The 19,271-nt window shown below is 45.5% G+C and overlaps 1 protein-coding gene and 1 long non-coding RNA gene across 2 annotated transcripts in view; one reads left to right on the top strand and one right to left on the bottom strand.

The window, feature by feature from the left end:
- The first annotated feature begins 240 nt into the window (after nucleotides 1–240).
- On the top strand, nucleotides 241–6,540 carry LOC114639612. The gene is made up of 3 exons (XR_003714029.1): nucleotides 241–310; nucleotides 5,793–5,913; nucleotides 6,486–6,540. It is a non-coding gene; the product is annotated as an uncharacterized LOC114639612 (long non-coding RNA).
- The window catches only part of Srl (sarcalumenin), a 55,560-nt gene continuing 41,888 nt past the window's right edge, over nucleotides 5,600–19,271 (bottom strand). Inside the window, exons 3-6 of the mRNA XM_028788402.1 lie at nucleotides 17,931–18,026; nucleotides 13,001–13,117; nucleotides 11,744–11,977; nucleotides 5,600–8,741 (exon numbers count right to left, since the gene is read on the bottom strand). Coding sequence (XP_028644235.1) covers nucleotides 7,930–8,741; nucleotides 11,744–11,977; nucleotides 13,001–13,117; nucleotides 17,931–18,026 — 1,259 coding nt within the window. The 3' untranslated portion in view covers nucleotides 5,600–7,929. The remainder of the gene's footprint in view (nucleotides 8,742–11,743; nucleotides 11,978–13,000; nucleotides 13,118–17,930; nucleotides 18,027–19,271) is intronic.

The following is a 19,271-nucleotide window of genomic DNA, read 5'->3' as shown; positions in this document are numbered from 1 at the left end:
ACAAGACAAAGCTCGGGCTCGGACACGAAGGAGTTGAAGGGACTCTGAGTCTCGAAAAGATCTGGCGACCCGGTGCCCAGTCACCGCCCACTCCAGACTCAGTGGCGACTCAGGAAGCGCCGGTCCACGTCTGCGCATGCGCTGTGCCAGCACGGGCCGCATGGAGAGACGGCCGCTAGGGGGCGCGACGGAGCAGTGCGGCCGTGCGCATGCGCACCACGACTGCTGACTTGGGAGCTGGTTGCCTGCGCGTGAGACCCAGCTTGCTCTGTGGCTGGTTCCTGTAGAGCCCGGGCCAAGTGACTGCACCGTAAGTGGTGACCATCCCCTTCCACACACACACACACACACACACACACACACACACAACTCAGGAAGACATATTTGAGTGAAGGAAGCCTGGCTTGAGAGACTGGCCACGTTCAGTGAGGAGCCCTACTTCCCCCACCTTCAGGACCCGGGTTCAGAACAGGCCTCACTTTCCTCATTAAGATCAGGAGGCGAACTGGGGAAGATGGCCAAGGCCAGATACAGCCAGTTTCTGGTAGTCTTAGAGGAACCAGATTTGGCCACAGAGAGATGCCAGCTGCAATCCATGCGTTCCAGAAGTGCATCTCTTCACCTGTGGCCGTGGAGAATTGAGAGGCAGAGGACCAGCAGCAGTCCTGTGTCCTCCCAGGGCCACAGGGGCAGGAACACATCGTAACATGGCATCCTTGCCTTCGCAAACACTGCCACCTGTTAACTGGCTTTGTGAAGTGAGATACCCCAAAATGTCACAGGGAACCAGAGACGGGCGTGAATTGGGCTTCCTTCGTGCCTACATGGATGCAAGGTCCAACCGGAGCTTACAGTCTGGCTGATGGACCGAGCTGCTCCTCCCGGTCCTTAGCTCTTAGGAGTGGAACAGAATTAAGGGAAGACAGAGACTCCAATATGTCCCACCCAGCAGGCCCAGGGGCAGGCAGGAAACTCCTGGATCTTCTGTTTCTTCATGCTGTTCTCTGCCCTGGAACTTTAAGTGGCCTAGACTCCCGGGACTTTTTCATTTAAAGCCTGGTTTCCTCTCCTTGATTGATCTGTCCTTTTCATCATCTCTGCCACACAAGCAGTCACCTTCCTGTGAATATAAACCCTCACCTTCCCCAGGATCCTGTCCAGCCATCAATGAGTAGCTGAAGTTGGGTTCCCTCCCTAAGTCTGACCTCCTTTTCTGGTATTCTAGTGAAGAGTCCTAACTCCATGGAAATACCCTTTAACAAAGGGTATTCAATAACAAAGGTAATTCATTACTGTTCAAACAAAAATTTAGTGATTTCAGTTCATTGGTTCTTTCTTTACAAATGACAAAAAGGAAAAAATACTTGAGGACTGAGGCAGGAAAACCACTTTAATCCAGCAATTCCAGACCAGCCTGACCACATAGCAAGACCGAATCTCAAAACAAGTGGGCAAGAAAGTCTTTTGTCCTGATGATGATATGATTTGGAAAATGTCATCTCACTCCGGGGATCTTCCCTGATCACTGCCCCTCCTGTGCCTTGGATTGGCACTGCATAGTTATTTCCCAAGGTCAGAAATGATACCTTGTAAATCTGAAAAGTTTCAAATCTTTTGAAATCATACTGAGAAAGTCTCTAGCACTAGAATTAATGGAAATATAACAGATATTTTCATACTCATAACAACATAATCTTTTGTTTGGGTTTTTGTTTGTTTTGTGATTGTTGTTGGTTTAGTTTTCCTATGTGCTGTTTTGTGTTTGTTTTTGAGACAATCTCAAACTATAGCCTCCTGAGTGCTGGGCTTACAGACACACCACACCAAGCTCAAAATCACCTTTATTAGTGTTTGAGAAATGCATACTGTGTACGGTGGGTTAAGGCTCCAGGTCAGCACACATCAGTGGTAATAGGCTACAGTAGAGTTAGACCTGAGTGGCACACACCTGTAATCCCACCACTTGGGAAGCTAAGGCAGGGGGACCATGTATTTGAGGACAGACTAGGCTACCTAGCAAGTTCCAGGTCAGCCTGGGCTACATAGTAAGATTCTATCTCAAAAGATCTTTTTCTTTTTTCTTTTTTCTTTTTTTTTTTTTTTTGGTTTTTCGAGACAGGGTTTCTCTGTGTAGTCCTGGCTGTCCTGGAACTCACTCTGTAGACCAGGCTGGCCTCGAACTCGGAAATCTGCCTGCCCCTGCCTCCCAAGTGCTGGGATTAAAGGCGTGTGCCACCACCGCCCGGCAAGATCTTTTTCTAATGTATGTGTTTCTTAAGATTTTTCTTTGGCTCTTTTTTTCTGTTTGTTTGTTTTCTCATACTCTGGTTTGTTTTTATTTTATCTTATTAGTTTTTTAGATGCTTGTTTGTTTTCTAATGAGAGAGAGAAAGAGAAAAAGGTCTATATTTTAGTGGGTTGAGTATCTGGGAAGAGTTGGAGAGGGGAAAATATAATCAGAACATATTGTATAAAAATCTATTTTCAATAATAATGAGGAGGAGGAAGAGGAGAAGAAGAAAAAGAGTATAGTAAGGATAGCAAGCTAGCTCAGCCCACAGAGATACTTTATGCTGGCTAATAACCTGAAATCAATCCCTGGAACCTACATGGTAGAAAGAAAGAACAGACTCTCAAAAGTTGTCCTCTAAACACACACACACATACACACACACACACACACCCCAAATAAATAAATAAACAAATTTAAAAATAAAATGATTCAAAGCACTAATTGACCACTCAAAACCTCAAGCAAATCTTCTCCAGTTTGAGAAAAAGGCTTTGGGATCAGAAAGTCATCATTACTTAATGTGACTCTGAGCAAATAACCCAGCCTGAGCCACACAGGGAGCTGGGTATTCAGTAGAAATCTAACTCTCTCATTTACACATGCCTTTATCCTGGCCACTCTGACAGTCTCATCAGTAAAATATGACTAACCATAGTAATAATGACTAGAGTTTACTGTGTAGTGTCTGTGGGTCGTGTCCTAAGTCAAGTCAAGCACATTCCATGCCCGAGCCATTGGTTCCCCATCACAGCCCTGGAAGGGAGGGACTGACAGTATCTCCATGTTATGAGTAAGGAAACTGAAACGAAGTTTAGTCATTTGCCCAAGGCTACCTTGTAGCAAGCCCAGGACCGATTCCAAGCAGTGTGACTACAGTGCTTTCTGAACTCTGCTAGCCTGCTGCCTCCCTACTAAGGAGAGTTGTGAGGATTAACTTAACAAGGCACATACAGCCTCAGCTTAGCACAGGACACACAGATAAGGAGATCAGCCTCTTTGTTAGATGTAAGTGTGGTTTTGTCTACAGGGCTGAAGCAGTTTCTGGCACAAAGGAAATTCTCTATAAACACTCTTTTCCTGATGGTCACTCCACATGCTGGGTCCTAGACACATTGTAGGCAAACAGACCACATCCCAGAGTGCAAGCAGATGTGGAGAAAGTTCCTTTTTATGCTTGAGAATTTTCCTTAGGACAATACCTGCTGATCATACCTTTCCTGCATACAGTTCTAGGCCACTAGTCAGGTTTTTTTGTTGTCTCCTCCTCATTGTCTTTATGATCTTCTAGAGAACAATTTCTTTGTATTAGGAAAAGCCCAACCTTTATGTCATGTCACTGAGGGGGACTGGCATTAACTATTGCCAGTACCTGTGAGATTTCTAAGACTAAGACACACCTGCAAAGCCTCGTTCTTTGAATGCCTCTTCCTGGATCTCCATCCTAGGTGGCCCATCCAGGTACACACATGCACGCGCGTGCACACACACACACAGAGTCACACACACATAGTCACACACACTGTCACACATACACACATACACACACACACACACAGAGTCACACATATACACATAGTCTCACACACACAGAGTCACACACACAGTCACACATACACACATACACACACACACAGAGTCACACACACACACACACAGAGTCACCTTCTCCTCCAGCATCTACTTATTCATTCCAGTAGCATACAAGTGAAGGGTTACTGGGTTACTGTGTGTCCAACACTGTCCTAGATACTTAGGCATCTTTTGGCCAAAAAAGCACACATTTCACTGGCTTCTCAGTTCCCTCGGTCTTCACTTGAATGCTTTTTTGAGTCCCTTGTGTGCATGTGTGTGTGTGTGTATGTGTGTCCTCACAACTATTCTTTCCTTTCCCATCCCTCACATTTCCTGACTATGTTTAGAATGGCCTTTGGCTCTACCTCCCCCACTTTCTGTTTCTTTCTCCACTCCCATAATGACAACCCTGAGTTGTGGAAAGAACAAATTTGAGGGAGAACTTAGCCTATTACATGTATTTCTCTTTGAAAAAGACCTTGTTGCTTGCCTTCCATCTTCTAAGGCAAAGCTCTTTGTTTCTGGCCTGGGCAAGAGAGAGAGAGAGACCAGGCTGCAGCAGGTGAGCAGGCTGGGTTGTTGAGTTGTTCAAAGCAGACCTACATAAGGTGAGCATGGAAGAGAAGAACATGGCCAGCTTGTCCAGTTCTAGGATCAGATGCTCCCAAGCCAGAGAACCCGTTGGCCTCACTCACTGACTGGCACCCTTCCTGGCATAACTGTATGGGTGTGGCCTAGACATATGGGTCCTGATCTCCCTTTTGGGCTCTTTCTAACCATCCGCCTCTTTCCCAGAGCCCACATCTTTCCCTTTCAAACTAGCTCTTAAACCAGGTTATGAATCCTCTTGGGAGTATCCCAGAGCAGAAGGCTTCCAAATTAAGGGAGTACAGCTCTTTTCAGGACACCAGAAACTGTAAAATGTGGTAGGTTGGGTACTGGCTCAGGGAGTTAAGACATGTTCAAAATACACATGCCCACACCTGTAGAGGAGTGGACACTTTTCGGGACAGCCAGAGGAAGGTACTCGTCCTTATATCACAACAGACCTTACTCCATCCATCACAGCCGCAGAGATCGTCAGCTAGCTGTATAATAGTGGGCAGAAACCAATGGGTACCACTGTCTACGCTGCTTCTGTGAAGAATCTGGGGGGTAGACATTTCTAGTTTAAAAAAAAAAGTTGGGGGGACACTGCCCTGGATATTAGAAATAATGAACTAGGTTCTACAGAGGAAAAAGTTCTTTGGGTTTCCCATCATACAACATTGGGCCTTGGCCTCTATACTGCTGTTGATGGACTGAATTATCTTCTACACCAGGAGGCTAGGTGCTGAAAGGAACTACCAGAAGAGGCTCCAGAAAACATGCAAAACAGGGGCAGATATTTATTAACTTCCAAATTATTCCCCAGAAACTTGAAAATGAGTATACTGGGTGCTGGAGAGATGGCTCAGTGGTTAAGATCACTGGCTGCTCTTCCAGAGGTCCTGAGTTCAAATCCCAGCAACCACATGGTGGCTCACAACCATCTGTAATGGGATCTGATGCCCTCTTCTGGCATGCAGGTGTACATGCAGACAGAGCACTCATACACATAAGTAAGTCTGAGAGAGAGAGAGAGAAAGAGAGAGAGAGAGAGAGAGAGAGAGAGAGAGAGAGAGAGAGAGAGAGAGAGAGAAAATACTCAAATACTCATTCACCTGGCTGGAGAAAATGAAGAAGGCGAAGGTATTGAGGAGAGATTGGAACTTTATTGAGACATTCTCCCTGATGAAACCAGAATGGAAAGGACACTGGAAAGGTCGCCATTGTTCAGGCACAGACACAGATGTTCCCCTCAGGAAATCTCTGCATCCCACGTTTCTCCTGGGATGAAACTCCCTCCTCCTAGAGTCAGAATCCTGCTCAACATCTTTCTCTGCAGAGCTGGGCAAAGAATGAGTGCTTAAACCTGTGTGACTGTCAGCGGCCTGTGGGCAGGAGAGGAACAGAATGGAGACGAAGAAGAAATAGATGGAGAAAAATCCAAAAGGAAGGTACCACTGGTAAGGTGCCTTCCCCCAGATGCAAATACTGTAAGGACGTATTGGCCTTACTTCACCTGCTTCCCTCTAAGCATGCAGGCACCGACAGCTAGGACAGAATTCATACAGTTCAGCTTTTCCCCCCCAGTTTTTGCATTGAGAAAAACAGATTTGCCACACAAAACCCACAGGCATGAAGGGTGTGAAGGAGAAGGATGGGAAGGACAGTCTCTCCAGAGAGCACATGATAGAGAGAAGAGAGGAGTAGTTTGGAAAAAACCCAAGACAGATTGCTGCTCATCTACCCTAGTCACCAGGCTCCATGGATAACTCTTATGGGAGGAACTCACACCTTGGAAACAGTGTCCTGGCAGCTCTGGAGCTTTTGATTTGTGGCAGATCCTGGGCCCTACATAGAGCCAAAGCAGCAACCTTCCTCGGGAGTGGACACCAGACTGCTAAGAAGTCAGAGAAACACAAACTCCTAATCAGTGGTAGCCTCCACTGATTACCAATATGCTTATGCTACCTACTTGATCCTCAGAAAGAATAACTTTGGCTCAGCCTTCCTTCCCACTTTCCTTCTATTCCAGATGACACCCTGTTGCTGGTGAATCCCAACCCATGTCTCACAGTCAAGGCCCCCAGGAGAGCTTGCTCCCAAAAAAGCATCTGGCTGTGCTCAGAGGAATCCCTCAAGGCAGGCTGAACTTCACCTTGCCTTCTCCATCAAAAAGCTCTTCACCTCCCAGAGCTTCTTGCCTCCCCTGCACTTCAAGGTGGCAGTGTATGTGTGCCATGCAAGGATCTCGGGAGTCCTCTCTCTGTGCTCTCAAGTCTGTCATCCTCCTGGCTGTCTCTTGTACAGTGGACACACTGTCCAAGTGCACATTCACTGGTGTTTGAAGGTCCTGACTGTCCTGACTGCATTCGGTGGGTATCTGCAGAAGTTCAAGTTGAACCTGAACCTCTGACCTTATCTGGCACCAATGCCAATGCCAAGGGGTTGGCACTGGTTCTGATTCTAGGGACTTTTTCTCAGTTGATGCATCAGGGAATGGAGAAGAAAGGAAAAGAGAAACCATGGTTCTGGGAACCAGAAGAGACATGTCCTCTGTCAAGTGCTCCCACAGAGAAGCTGTAGAAACAGCTTCCCCAGAAACTTGGGAGAATGTCTGTCCAGAGAAGCCTCAAGGACTAGGAGCAAGGTCTCCATTGTCCTCTGAAACCCAACATCTCTGTGATCTGAGTGAGCTTTCCAAGACATGCAACAGACAAAGACACACTGCAAACCAGTTAACCCCCTGAGCCCTTCTGGTTCCTTCAGGTAACTCATGTAAGGAGAGAAAGTACTTGGGTACATCACCTACTCACCTTTCTCTTAGGGACAACTAAGTGTCTGAGCTCTCCAACTGGGACATCAATGAAATGATACTTGGGGTGGCAGATCAACGCCCTAATTTGAAAACTCCTGTTTTAGTTTTCTGGATGCCACCACCCCTTGGGAAAACAGGGAGAAGATTCCAAGATTGGGCTCAAAATTAATGAAGATCAGACTCAAGAGACTGTCTACTTCTGAAAATTAACCCAGGCTTTAGGAGGGAGCCAAGGAGAAACGGGTCGAACAGAAGCTGTGTGTGTGAGGAGTTGACACAGAGCTGAGAACCCTCTATTATTCAGGAAATTTCCACTGAGTTTAGCTTATTTAACCCTTATTATCTTAGTATTCATTAGAATTTAGCTGCTCTCTGTCTCTCCAAGACAGGACCCAGGAAAAGCAAGGGAAGCCTTGCAGACTGACTTGGCCTGTGTCAGGCCTTCTAACTGAAGCAATAAGACAAGCACACTATATGATTCACAGTTACCACTCTCCTCCCTAAAACCTTCCCTGATTCACCAGCCTCAGTGAACTCCCAAATCTCCAATGCAGACTGATTGTCACCAGTATGGCTCAAAGGGTTAACAAACCAGGACTTCTCAGACAGTTAGGACACAAGCTTATTCACCATTGGGGACCCAAGAATAGCTACACAGAAACTAGTGCTTCTTGTAGCGATTCTTTGGAGTCTCACCACAGCCTGTTTTGTCACAGTTAGGAGCACCTGGATTCTTCCCAAGCCCAATGCTACCCAGAAGGCTGGGGAGCTCCTGTGTGATGGCTCGTTCAATCTTCTCCAGGAAGCAACCCCCCATGTAGGAGCACTGCTGAGAGAGGAGTTTGAAATTGGAAATGGGGTTGATGCCAAAGAAGTCCTTATAAGCCTCACGGTTGGGAAGGTCAAACTTGCTGACGTTGGTCTTTGCCAGGATGGTCTTGAAAATGTAGAATTTATCAGGATCTTCCACAATGTCCTTAAAGACCAGTTCCCCATCACTGAAGAAGGTCATTTTGTCCTTGTAAGTCTGCAGATAGCGGTCAACTAAAAGGGCGTGAATTCGGACTCGGATGGCATGCTGGCGAATAAAAGCAATCTTGTTCTCTAGCCTGTTCTCAATCACCTGGTTCAGGTCTTCCAGGAGAGAGATCTCTTCTTTGAGGAACAGTTCCCGGTGGGTATCAGGCTTATAGTCCTGAGGCCAGAAGGAGCTGACATAAACCCGTGGAGGCTCTGTGACATTGATGAGAGGGGCCAAGCTCCAGAAGAGAGCTCCATACACCCGCATGAGCATTTGTGTGGCCAGGTTGTCAGCCTTGTTCAAAATGATCCTTATCTGGGACTCTCGGCCCTTCAGTTGGCGGAAGAGCATCTCCAACTCCAGACCCACATCCAACTTGGTGGGATCAAAGACAACAAAGATGAGGTCGGCTCTGTCGATGAACCACTGACACACATCGTTGAAGGGGTAACCTTGGGGAAACAGGAATGAGGAGTCAGGCTGAGTGGGGCACACGTAAAGCCCTTTGCACCTCCCTTCAGTACCAAACTACTGTACGGGCTAAACAGAGCCATAGCACTGGCTAGTTCCTGGGCTTCTAAAGATCCGTGAGCATTATCTCTTGCTTTTTGTCAACCTTCAATCAAGAACAGTCTGATCCCTAGTGAAGGGAAGGTTTTGTGCAGAGCACACATTTTTATGCAGTGTGTGGTGTAATCCCAGCACTCAAGAAGGCAGAGGGAAGAAGATCTTCAGTCTAAGGCTGAGCCACTGAATAAGACTGTGCTTCAAAACCAGCAACAAAAAGAACAAAACTGGGACTAGAGAGATGTCTCATTGATTCAGAATGCTGGCTGCCCTTTCCGAGGACCCAGATTCAGTCCCTAGCACATACATGCCGCTCACAACTGTAACTTGAGTCTCAGAGGAGCCAGCTGCTTCTTCTGGTCTCTGTGGACACCAGGCATGCATGTGGTGCAGACATACATGCAAGCAAAACACCCATACACATAAAAATAAGAATGTTTTTATTTTATCTTATTTTTAGTTTTTGAGTCAGGGTTTCTGTGTAGCCCTGGCTGTCCTGGAACTTACTGTGTAGACCAAGCTGGCCTCATACTCAGATATCTGCCTGCTTCTACCTCCCAAGTGCTGGGATTAAAGGCGTGCACCAGTACCACCCAGCTAAGAAATAATAAAATGTTTAAAGGAAAAAACCAAGTGATTTTCCAAATGTCTGAAAGATCTAGGACAATGGCAGAGATGTTGAAAGGAAGAAATCAGGAAGCCAGAGGAGAAAGGATGTGTGTTTAAGGGACAGAATTGTGTGGTGAGTGTTGAGCATCTGCCGTGACCTGGACTAGCATTTTAGACTTTGCTATATAGGCTAGCCAGATGGTACCTGCTCTTAATTTCTTGTTCATCAGCTATAATATTACAAAAAGAACAATAATACCAAAGCTGACTTAGAGACTACTGTGCTAGGCTGGCTGTAGTGGTACCTAACTTTAGTCCCAGCAATCAAGATAATCCCAGCACTCAGAAGGCAGAGACAGGAGGATCTCTGTGAGTGCGAGGCCAGCCTGGTCATCATGGCAAGTTCCAGAGAGGGGGTGGAAACTGTGTTGTGAAAGTGTAAAACACTCAGCTGAGTCTGCAGTCACACGGGTGCTCATCATATATTAAGTCTTCTCCCTTGCTTCCTTGACTTTCTTATTTACTGACGAGACGACAGGACTACCACCATGATGGCTATTCTCGGTTGTCTACTGACTGCACATGGAGTTAACTAAAACCTGAGCTGCTGGAGTCACCTGAGGGACTTTCCTGAATTAAATTATTTGAGGTGAGAAGACCCACTTTTAATCCAGGTCTTTTTGTTTTTGATTTTGTATTTTTTTGTTCTGTTTTGTTTTGTTTTGTTTTTTTGAGACAGGGTTTCTCTGTGGAGTCCTGGCTGTCCTGGAACTCACTCTGTAGACCAGGCTGGCCTCGAACTTAATCCAGATCTTTTAAGGTGGGAAGAGCTACCTTTTAAATCTGGTACACACCTCCTGCTGGCAGCCTTTATAAAGGACATGGAAGAAGGAAGCTTGCTCTCTTTTCTGTCTTGCCCTCTATCTCCTGCCAATCTATTCCTTCACTTGCAATAGAGCCTGCTTCTTCAGGATTCCAGTGTATAATCAAGACGAGCTAAGACAGTGAGCCTGGTAGACTAAAGAGCTACTGGATTCTTGACCTTTCTGTTGGTAGACAGCCATTGCCTGTAACCCACTCTAATAAATCCTAGATAGATAGATAGACAGATGGATGGATTCATTCTATAATTTCTGTTCCTCTAGAGAACCCTGACTAATACAACAATTTTGAGAACACTGATTTTTTTATAATTACCGGTCAAATAATGTATAAAGTTATCTGATTGATAATAGGGCATAATAAGGTTATCATTAACTATAAATTACGTTGTCACTAATAAACCAGGCCTAGTTATAACCCAGATGCACGTCATAACCATACACTGAGATTTTACCATTTGGTTACTATGACTGCCCTATTTAGGACACCTGAGTACTGATATCCCTGTGCCATGGCAGTATATCAATGGCCTATGATATAGCCTCATGCTTACCAGGCCCAGGATAGCAGTCCCTTGCCCTCTCAAGGCAAGAAGGGTTCTGGGACACCTAATAAAGGTTTAGGCTAAAGCAGGCCCAACAAAACAGATATTAGGAGTAAGAAGATATGTAGGCTGTGTTCAATGGAGAGTAAGCCCAAGCCCTATGTTAGCCAGAATTCAAATATAATTCACCAGGATACAATTAGTCCAGGTCCTCCACTATTCAGGAAAAACTGGGCACCCAAAGACAACATGTTCCCAGCTTGGACATCTCTGAGATCTTACAGAGAAGACCAGTACTCTCCCTAGGAAAATACCGGCCATTTCCAAACTCCTTTAGGAGGCAGAGAACAAGACATTCCAACCCCCAAAGTGTCACCACAGCCACAGTCAGAAGCAATGGAGAAGAGAATGCATCTCTCAGTCAAGAACATTAACCATCCTTTCTTCTCTGCTGGCCTATGACCCTCTGTTGATCACACTGTCCTAAAACAGAGCTCTTGCTATTCAGAAATGGCTCTGTGTGTGTGTGTGTGTGTGTGTGTGTGTGTGTGTGTGTGTGTGTTATGTGAGGGTGAGGGTATGCCCATAAATTTGCTTATATTGGCCAAAGGAGTATGGTAGGTGTCTTGCTTTACTGCTTTCTGTCTTATTTCTTTAAGACAGGGCTCTCATTTTGTTTGGCTAGGCTGGCTTGGCCACAGAGCTCCAGGGATTCCCTACAACACTGGAGGTATAGGCACAGGCAGCCTTGCCTGGCTTTTTACATGGGTGCTAAGGATTTGAACTGGGGTCCTCGTGCTTTCAGAGCAAGTCGTCTTTCCCACTGAGCATATTCCCTGTCCCCTAAATTACCTCTTTCTTGTTGCTTGCGGTTCTCAATGATGCCTGGTGTATCAACGAAGGTGACTCGTTCTAGAAGTTTGTGGGGAACCTCAATGCCAATCAGCTTCTCCAGAAAATTCTGACCAAACTTTTCCAGTGGTGAGAAGGATCGGGCACTGTCAGCAGCCATGACGATGCCCTCAATGGTTTTCAGCTTGGGCCCATGCATAAGGACAGTGAACTCAGAAGTGGTAGGTTCAGCACCTGCATGCACAGATGGAAAACAGCAAGCACTGAGGAGCAGACTACTGCAAGGGGTGTGAACACGCAAGGAGTCTTGGAAAGGACTTCCACAAAGATAGGACAGGTTTGCTAGGTTCCTGCCTTCTCGCTTTTTAATTATGCCAAATACACAGAACGTAACACTTACCATCTTGATTATCTTTAAACCTATTGTCCAGCAGCATTAAGTATATTCATGTTATCATGCAGCCAGATGTCCTCATTCTCCATTTCCAGAACCTTGTCATCTTCCTACACCAAAACTGTCTCCACTAAGGAGCACCTCCCGATCCCTCTTCCCTGGCAACATCTACTGTCTTTCTGTCTCTGAATTTTTCCTGTTGTGGCACCTCATATGAGTAGAATCAAACTGTATCTTCACTTTAGTGCTTGGCTTGATTGATTTCAAGGATTAGCCATGTTATGGCAAAGATGTGTCTGATGTGTTCTGACAGCATGCCTGGTTTATTCCTTTCTATATGTGCAAGTTGGTGTGTGTGTGTGTGTGTGTATGTGTGCGCTGCATGGTACAGGGGTGGAAGTCAGAGGATAGACAACTGTGGGTATCCTAACCTTCTACCTTGTTTGATGCAGGGGAGATTCTCACGGCTGCATAGGTCAAGTTAGCTGGCCTTTAAGCTTTCAGGGACTCTCTCATCTCCACTCCTGATCTCCCTATAGAAGTTCTGCAATCGCAGATGCATGTACACCGGCTTTTATATGGGTGCTAGGGGACCTGACTTCAAGCCCTCTATCACTAAGCCCTCTCCTCAGCCCTGCAGCATTCCTTTCCATTGTATGCACAGACTATATGTTGGTTATCCCTTCACCCAGCAGTGGACCCTTGAGTTGTTTCTACTTTGTGGCTTTTATGAATAATGTTGCCATGGAGGTGGCAAAGCTTCTGGTTCTTACATGTTATTTTCACTAATATTAATATTAAAGGCATACAAGTGCTTTAATTTTTCATCTGCTTTCACAATTTATACCCCCCAAAATGTTCACCTGTATAAAGCTGGTATCGAGTATCTTCTAACCCAAGGAGGTAGTTTATCATGGTGGATTTGCCAACACTCCACGGTCCCAGGAACAGCACCATTGGCTTGGAAGTAATCTCCCCATCTGCAGACAACAGGAATTAGAAACAGAAGTGACCTGACATCAGCTCTTACTTAACAGGCGTAGCACTGTTCTCCAAAGCACTCTGCATCCCCCTCTTCCTTCACTGTCATCCAGAGCTTGTGGGGTTCTGTGTGGATCTAACTGCACAATGCTCAGGGGCACTTATCTTGCTTTATACGAGCATTCACTCCAAAATCATCAGGCACCAGTGTTTTGACCTTTTCCAAATCCTTGGCACATGTGCCTGCACCAGAAGAAGGAGTTGGGTAGATTGAGACGTGGAGACTCAGTGTTCATGCTGGTGCAGTCTCCTGGCATAATCTAGAGAATGTCTCACAAAAAGGGCAGAACTTTCACATTGAGAAAGACTGAAGTTTGCTCCCTGGATCAGTAGTAAGAAAGGACATGAAAGAGACATGACAAGACTGAACCATCTGAGCTCCAGGCTCCGCCTGTTGGCAGCTCTGTAACTTTCTTCATCTCTTCACTGTGGCTCCTCAAAGCCACAAGCTCAAGCTTAGACTAGTCTCTTTAGTCTGTGACAAGCCTTTCAGGGTCTGAAACCAAACACTGAAAACTGGGAATCCTTAGATTCTTGGGCCCTGAGACCAAGGTCCTCCAAGAAACCATGCTAGGAGTCATACACTGCCCAGGCTGCTAGGGCTATATGAGGGAAGCAGAGCTCTCTAGTGTCCTCAAAAGCAGAGGTGGGGGCTCAGAGGGTGCTCACTGGCAGTGCATTTGCATAGTATGCATGAGGCCCTGGGGTCAGTCCCCATCACTGCAAAAATATGAAACAAAACCAAATATGGGCAAAGAAGCAGGTGAGAGCCTGCAGACAGAGATATGGTTTCTTATTGCTGCTTTCTGGTCTCTAAGTTCTTTTTTGAACCAGCTCCACTGAGCACCTGTGCTCTCCAGACTTGTCTTCCTGAGCTGCAGATAGACCTCAAAATATAGTCCTTCTTCTTAAACTGTTTTATTTATTTCTTACACTGTTGTATAATGTCTTGACCCAAAAGTCTGAAGTACCAAAAGCCCCAGTCTGTCTAGGCCATAACACCCTCTCTATTAGGTAGGTTGGAGTTTGGTTTTCTTTTCTATTTTCTTTTGAGATGAGGTTATTATTTCCCATGATATTCTCAAAGTCCTAGGCTCAAGAATCACGGTGATTCTCCTGCCTCAGCCTCCAGAGTAGCTGGGACTGTCTATATTTATGTACCACTACCCTGGACACCAATGCTAATTTCTGCCATTTTTCATCTGCCTTACTGTGTGTAAGCCATGTTGTATATTCCACAGCCCCTTATTTTCTGTACAGTGTATAGTATGAATCCCTCCTGTACCTGGCTTTTGGATGTACTGGTTTTGTTCCTCTGGGGGTAAAGCAAAGTCCTAAAAGGTGATGTCTTCTACATGGTGAGCACAAGTCCATGGACTGGCCCTTCCTTCTTGTGTGTAAACATACATAAAAGGCACTCAGCCTGGGGACAGGATGGATAAGCAGCGCAAGAGGGTTATGCTCAGTTACGGATTTTTCCAAAAAGCCAGTGCTGGTTATGTGAGACAGCTTCGGGTGTTGCTATTCCAACTCTGCACAGCAGGGGGCATCATGGGCATATGTGGGAGATCAGTAATAAGCTTGAGGGATGGGGTCATGCAGGAAGCTGGCAAGACATTAGGACAGAGAAGCTAAGTCCAGAAACGGAAGCCAGAAAAGAGCCAATTGGCCTTTGCTGAGAGCCAATCCAGGGGCAGCTGGCAGCCTCTTGGCCACTGAGGCTTTAAGTTTGGAGTTTCCCTGGGAGGGTCATGCCACTCTCAGTGTCAGAGTAGGGAGAGAAGGCAAATACAGAGGACAGAAGAAAGCCAGCCGTTGGCAGATTCTGTAATCTCATACCAGGTCTGCACATGCTCTAAGAAGCAGGAGAGGGCGGCTGGCTCCTAGTCTTGTAAGAATGGTAATAGAAACTGACAGAACAGGGTGTTTACTCCCTGGGGAAAGAAACAGAATCACAATCCTGACAGTGGCCAGAGCAGCCAGCACTGCCTGGGCATTAGGTTCCTTTTCTGTAGAGTAGGAATATATATGCCCTCAGATACCACAGCTACTCAATAGGCATTAGGGTAATATGGAAGTTACCAGGTAACACAGGAAGAGATTTGTGATATGATTCACAATTAAAACAAGGGCTGGGGTTATAGCTCCGTAGTAGAGCACTTGCCTAGGATGCTCAAGGCCCTGGGTTCCATCCCCAGAACTGAAAAGAAAAAAAATAACAATTATGAAAGCTTTAAACCAGGAGTAAGAGTAGCTGTGGATATAGATCAGTGACAGGGCACCTGCTTAGCATGTCTAAAGTCTGGGGTTGTATCCCCAGCACTGAAAAATGAGTAACGCTTTTAAAGATGGCAAACCATGGTAGAACAAGAATTCTCTGGTATGTTCTTGTGAATACAGATTGGAGTATTTCAAGGCAATTTTCTAACAATTGTTTTCTAACAATGAGTATTTCTAACAAAATACTCAATTCTAGTGTTCTACAATAATTTTTAAACATGTATTTGTGGGGCTAGGGTATGCCAGAGGGTAAATTATGGGAGTTGGTTCTCTCTTCCTACCATACAGAATTAAGGCTGTCAGGGCTGCAGGTGCATTTACCCACTAGGTCATCTTGTCAGCCCCTCTATTGTACTATTTTAAAGACAAACAAGCAAGCAAAACATGTCTTACATGCCAGGCAGTGGTGGCACACGCCTTTAATCCCAGCGTTTGGGGTCAGAGACAGGTGGATTTCTGAGTTCGAGGCTGCCCTGGTCTACAGAGTGAGTTCCAGGACAGCCAGGGCTACACAAAGAAACCCTGTCTCAAAAAACGAAAAAAAATGTCTTACAAATATCTGTACACAAAATACATAGTGATTATCTAGTGTTTGGAATGGTTTAGTTTCATTCAGATAGCTTCTCACCCTAAAGCCTATGGCGACCTGAAATTCATTCTGTAGCCCAGGCTGGCTCTAAATTCTTAGTCATCCTATTGCCTCAGCCTTACAAGTGCTGAGACTATAGGCATAGCCACTATGCCCAGTTTTGGAATATTAGATATATTTATGTGTGTGTGTATGTATGTGTGTATGTATGTATGTATGTATGTATTGTATGTGTGTATGTATGTATGTATGTATGTGTGTATGTATGTATGTGTGTATGTATGTATGTGTGTATGTATTGTGGTGTGGGAGGAGTGTGTACACAGCTTGGTATGTGTATAGAGGTCAGAAAGCAGCCTGCAGGAGCTGATTATCTCCTACCATTTGGAGTTCAGGAACTGAACTCTGGCTGTCATGCTTGGAAGCAACTGCTTTTACCTGCTGATCTATCTCACCAGCCCCATTTGTTTGTTTGTTGTTTTTTCAAGACAAGATTTCTCTGTATAGCCCAGGCTGTCCTGGAATTCACACTGTGGATCAGGCTAGCCTTGAACTCAGAGATCCACCTACCTCAGCCTCCAGAGTGCTGGGATTAAAAGTTTGTGCCACCACACCTGGTTTCCCCCTCACCCCCCAAAAAACTGTTTTTTTTTCTTTTTGAGCTCTGGCTGCCCTTGTCTCACTATATAGACCAGGCTGGCCTCAAACTCACAGATATTTGCTTTCATTTTTTAAATTATAGCAAATGTAAATCACCTATTGTCCCTCAGAAATTGGATGCTGGTTGTACAGAACCTGATGTATTCTTAGAAGACAGGACCAAGAAGCTTCGACAAAGAATAAGGATGAGTCATGCATGCATGCACATACATGTGTATGTATATATACACATGTATATTCACATATTCACAGTTGGCGTAACATGGTCCCATGTATGTAAGAAGAAAAAAACATTTTTTATGTTCATAGATATAGAAGAAATATCTGGAGGAATCTATCACATCCTGTAGTTTTGAGCACTATAACAAACTGTGATAGTGGGTTGTCTCTGGGAGTGGAATTGGATAAACTGGAAATCAAGAAACAAATTGTGTGTGGGGAGGGGGTGATGTGGTGTGATATTGTATTTTGGGGAAAGGGTATTGCCATGCAGTAGCCCAGAACTCACTGTGTATCCTAACCTGTCGTCACAGTTACAATCCTTCTGCCCGTGCCTCCCAAAATCTAGGTTTATAGTCACATGCCATCATGCCTGGCTTTAGTTTTCAATTTATATTATTTTATATTATTTGAAAACAGTTGAAACAAGTATGTCTTACTTTATTATTTTGAAAACCAAGTTTTAAAAGAATCCAGACCCTATCTAGGTACAGTAGCATATATGAATAAACCCAGCTCTCAGGAAGCCAAGGCAGGAGGTGCTAAGGTTCAAGAAGTTCAAGGCCAGCCTGAGCTACATGGTGAGACCTTGCCTCAAAAATCATCATCACCATCATCATGGTCATCGCCACTATCATCCAGGCCCTCAGGAGGCCTTCCAGGAGGAACATAAGGAGGAGGCAAGGAGTAATCTTATGGAAGCCCATGTAAACAGGGGGCCTGGAGACACTTGAGCTCTGGAGGGACCACACAGGCCTTACTACCATGGAAATCAAAACGCCTACTGCTGAGACAAAGTGCGTAGCAATGAAATCTCTCTGACAAACTCTTACAGTACTGAGTACTCACTCCTGTAGGAGGCCACTTCCCAGTCCTGAGTCCCAGGGCTCCACCCCTCAGGAAGGCTTAGTCCTGGCACACATGGATCTTGCAAGCCTATGTGGGCACCAGTGTGGTGTGAGTGGGTAAAGGTAAGAGCCCGATTCTGGGCCATGATGCTGTACCTGTGATCTCATGCTGCCGAAGCTCATTGTACTTGTACGACTGCTCCAGGGGCTTGATGGATGTATGATAGATCTTCCGAAGCCGCTGCAGCACCGCTGGGGAGAGGGGCAAGGAATAAGCTTCAGGCAGGGCCACCCAGGCTGCTCCTCTGCCTACAACAATCTTATTCTATCTCTCCCTGGTGAGAAGAGACATTGGCAGCCAAGACTGGGAAATGATTGTGTTTGGGGAGGAGCTGGTCCACAACCACCCTTAGAAATCCTCAATTCTAACGAACTCTTCCATCCAATCTGAAAAGCCACCTGAGATATTTTAAAACAAAACAAAAAAAATAATTCTTGGCCAGGCACTGTGTCATACACTTTCAATCCTAGCATTCAAGAGACTGAAGAGCTGGCTTTCTGTGATTCCAGGGGTATTGTGGTATACATAGCAAGTTCCAGGCCAGTCAGGTTACATAGTGGGACACTATCAATAATAATAATAATGACATTATTATTGTTATTATTATTATTGCTATTGTTGTTATTATTATCGGGCAGGAATATGGCTTGGTAGGTAAAGAACCTACCTAGCATGCACAAGCACAATGTCCTGGGTTCAATCCCTAGCACCATAACAATAACAACAACAACAAAAATACAGGTATGGTGTGTCACACCTATAATCTCCACTAGGGGATTAGGAGTTCAAGGCTATCCCCTGCTACTTAGGGAGTTTGAGGCCAACATGAGCTAAATGAGATGGGTCTTAGAAAAAACAAAATTGAAACCCTATACTCTCTTCCTCACTTCAGTGCTAGATCCAGAAAAACTAGGTTGCCTTCAGCCTGACTGAAAGCTCTCTCCTTGGGAAATGAGAATCTTATGTCTTTGCCTGTTTATGCTGCCAAGGTCTAGAAGTTAAGGAGGCCAGGTACCTGGCAGGCCTAGGGCACAATGCTCCTGGAGAATTCAGACATGCCCCATGCTCTGGGGGAGCAGGAACCCAGGGTGTAGCAAGAGCTTTGGGATGTGTGTAGCACACAAGGACACTGTAAGGAGTGATAATCAGGTTAGTACAGTTCCAGTCCTTGCACTGCTATTCTCTGGCTGTTGGCCAGGAGCAAATTGATATATTAATCTGAGCTTGGCTAGTTAATCAGTTAAGAAAGGATAACAAGCCCCCACTGAGACCTTGGTTCATTACAGGGGCAACACAGAATAGGAGACACAGAAGAGCTTTGTGAACTAAAATCCAAAGCAGACAGGACGCACTTACTAACCATCCTTCCTGCCCAAGGTGCTGGGGTGCATCCTACAGGTGACGGCTCTGAAGTTTACCTTCTGCTCTGATGCTGT

The sequence above is a fragment of the Grammomys surdaster genome, unplaced genomic scaffold (genome assembly GCF_004785775.1).
Source record: "Grammomys surdaster isolate TR1022 unplaced genomic scaffold, NIH_TR_1.0 125745, whole genome shotgun sequence".
In the NCBI taxonomy this organism is placed as follows: Eukaryota; Metazoa; Chordata; class Mammalia; order Rodentia; family Muridae; genus Grammomys; species Grammomys surdaster.
This window is presented reverse-complemented; position numbering and strand designations above follow the sequence as displayed.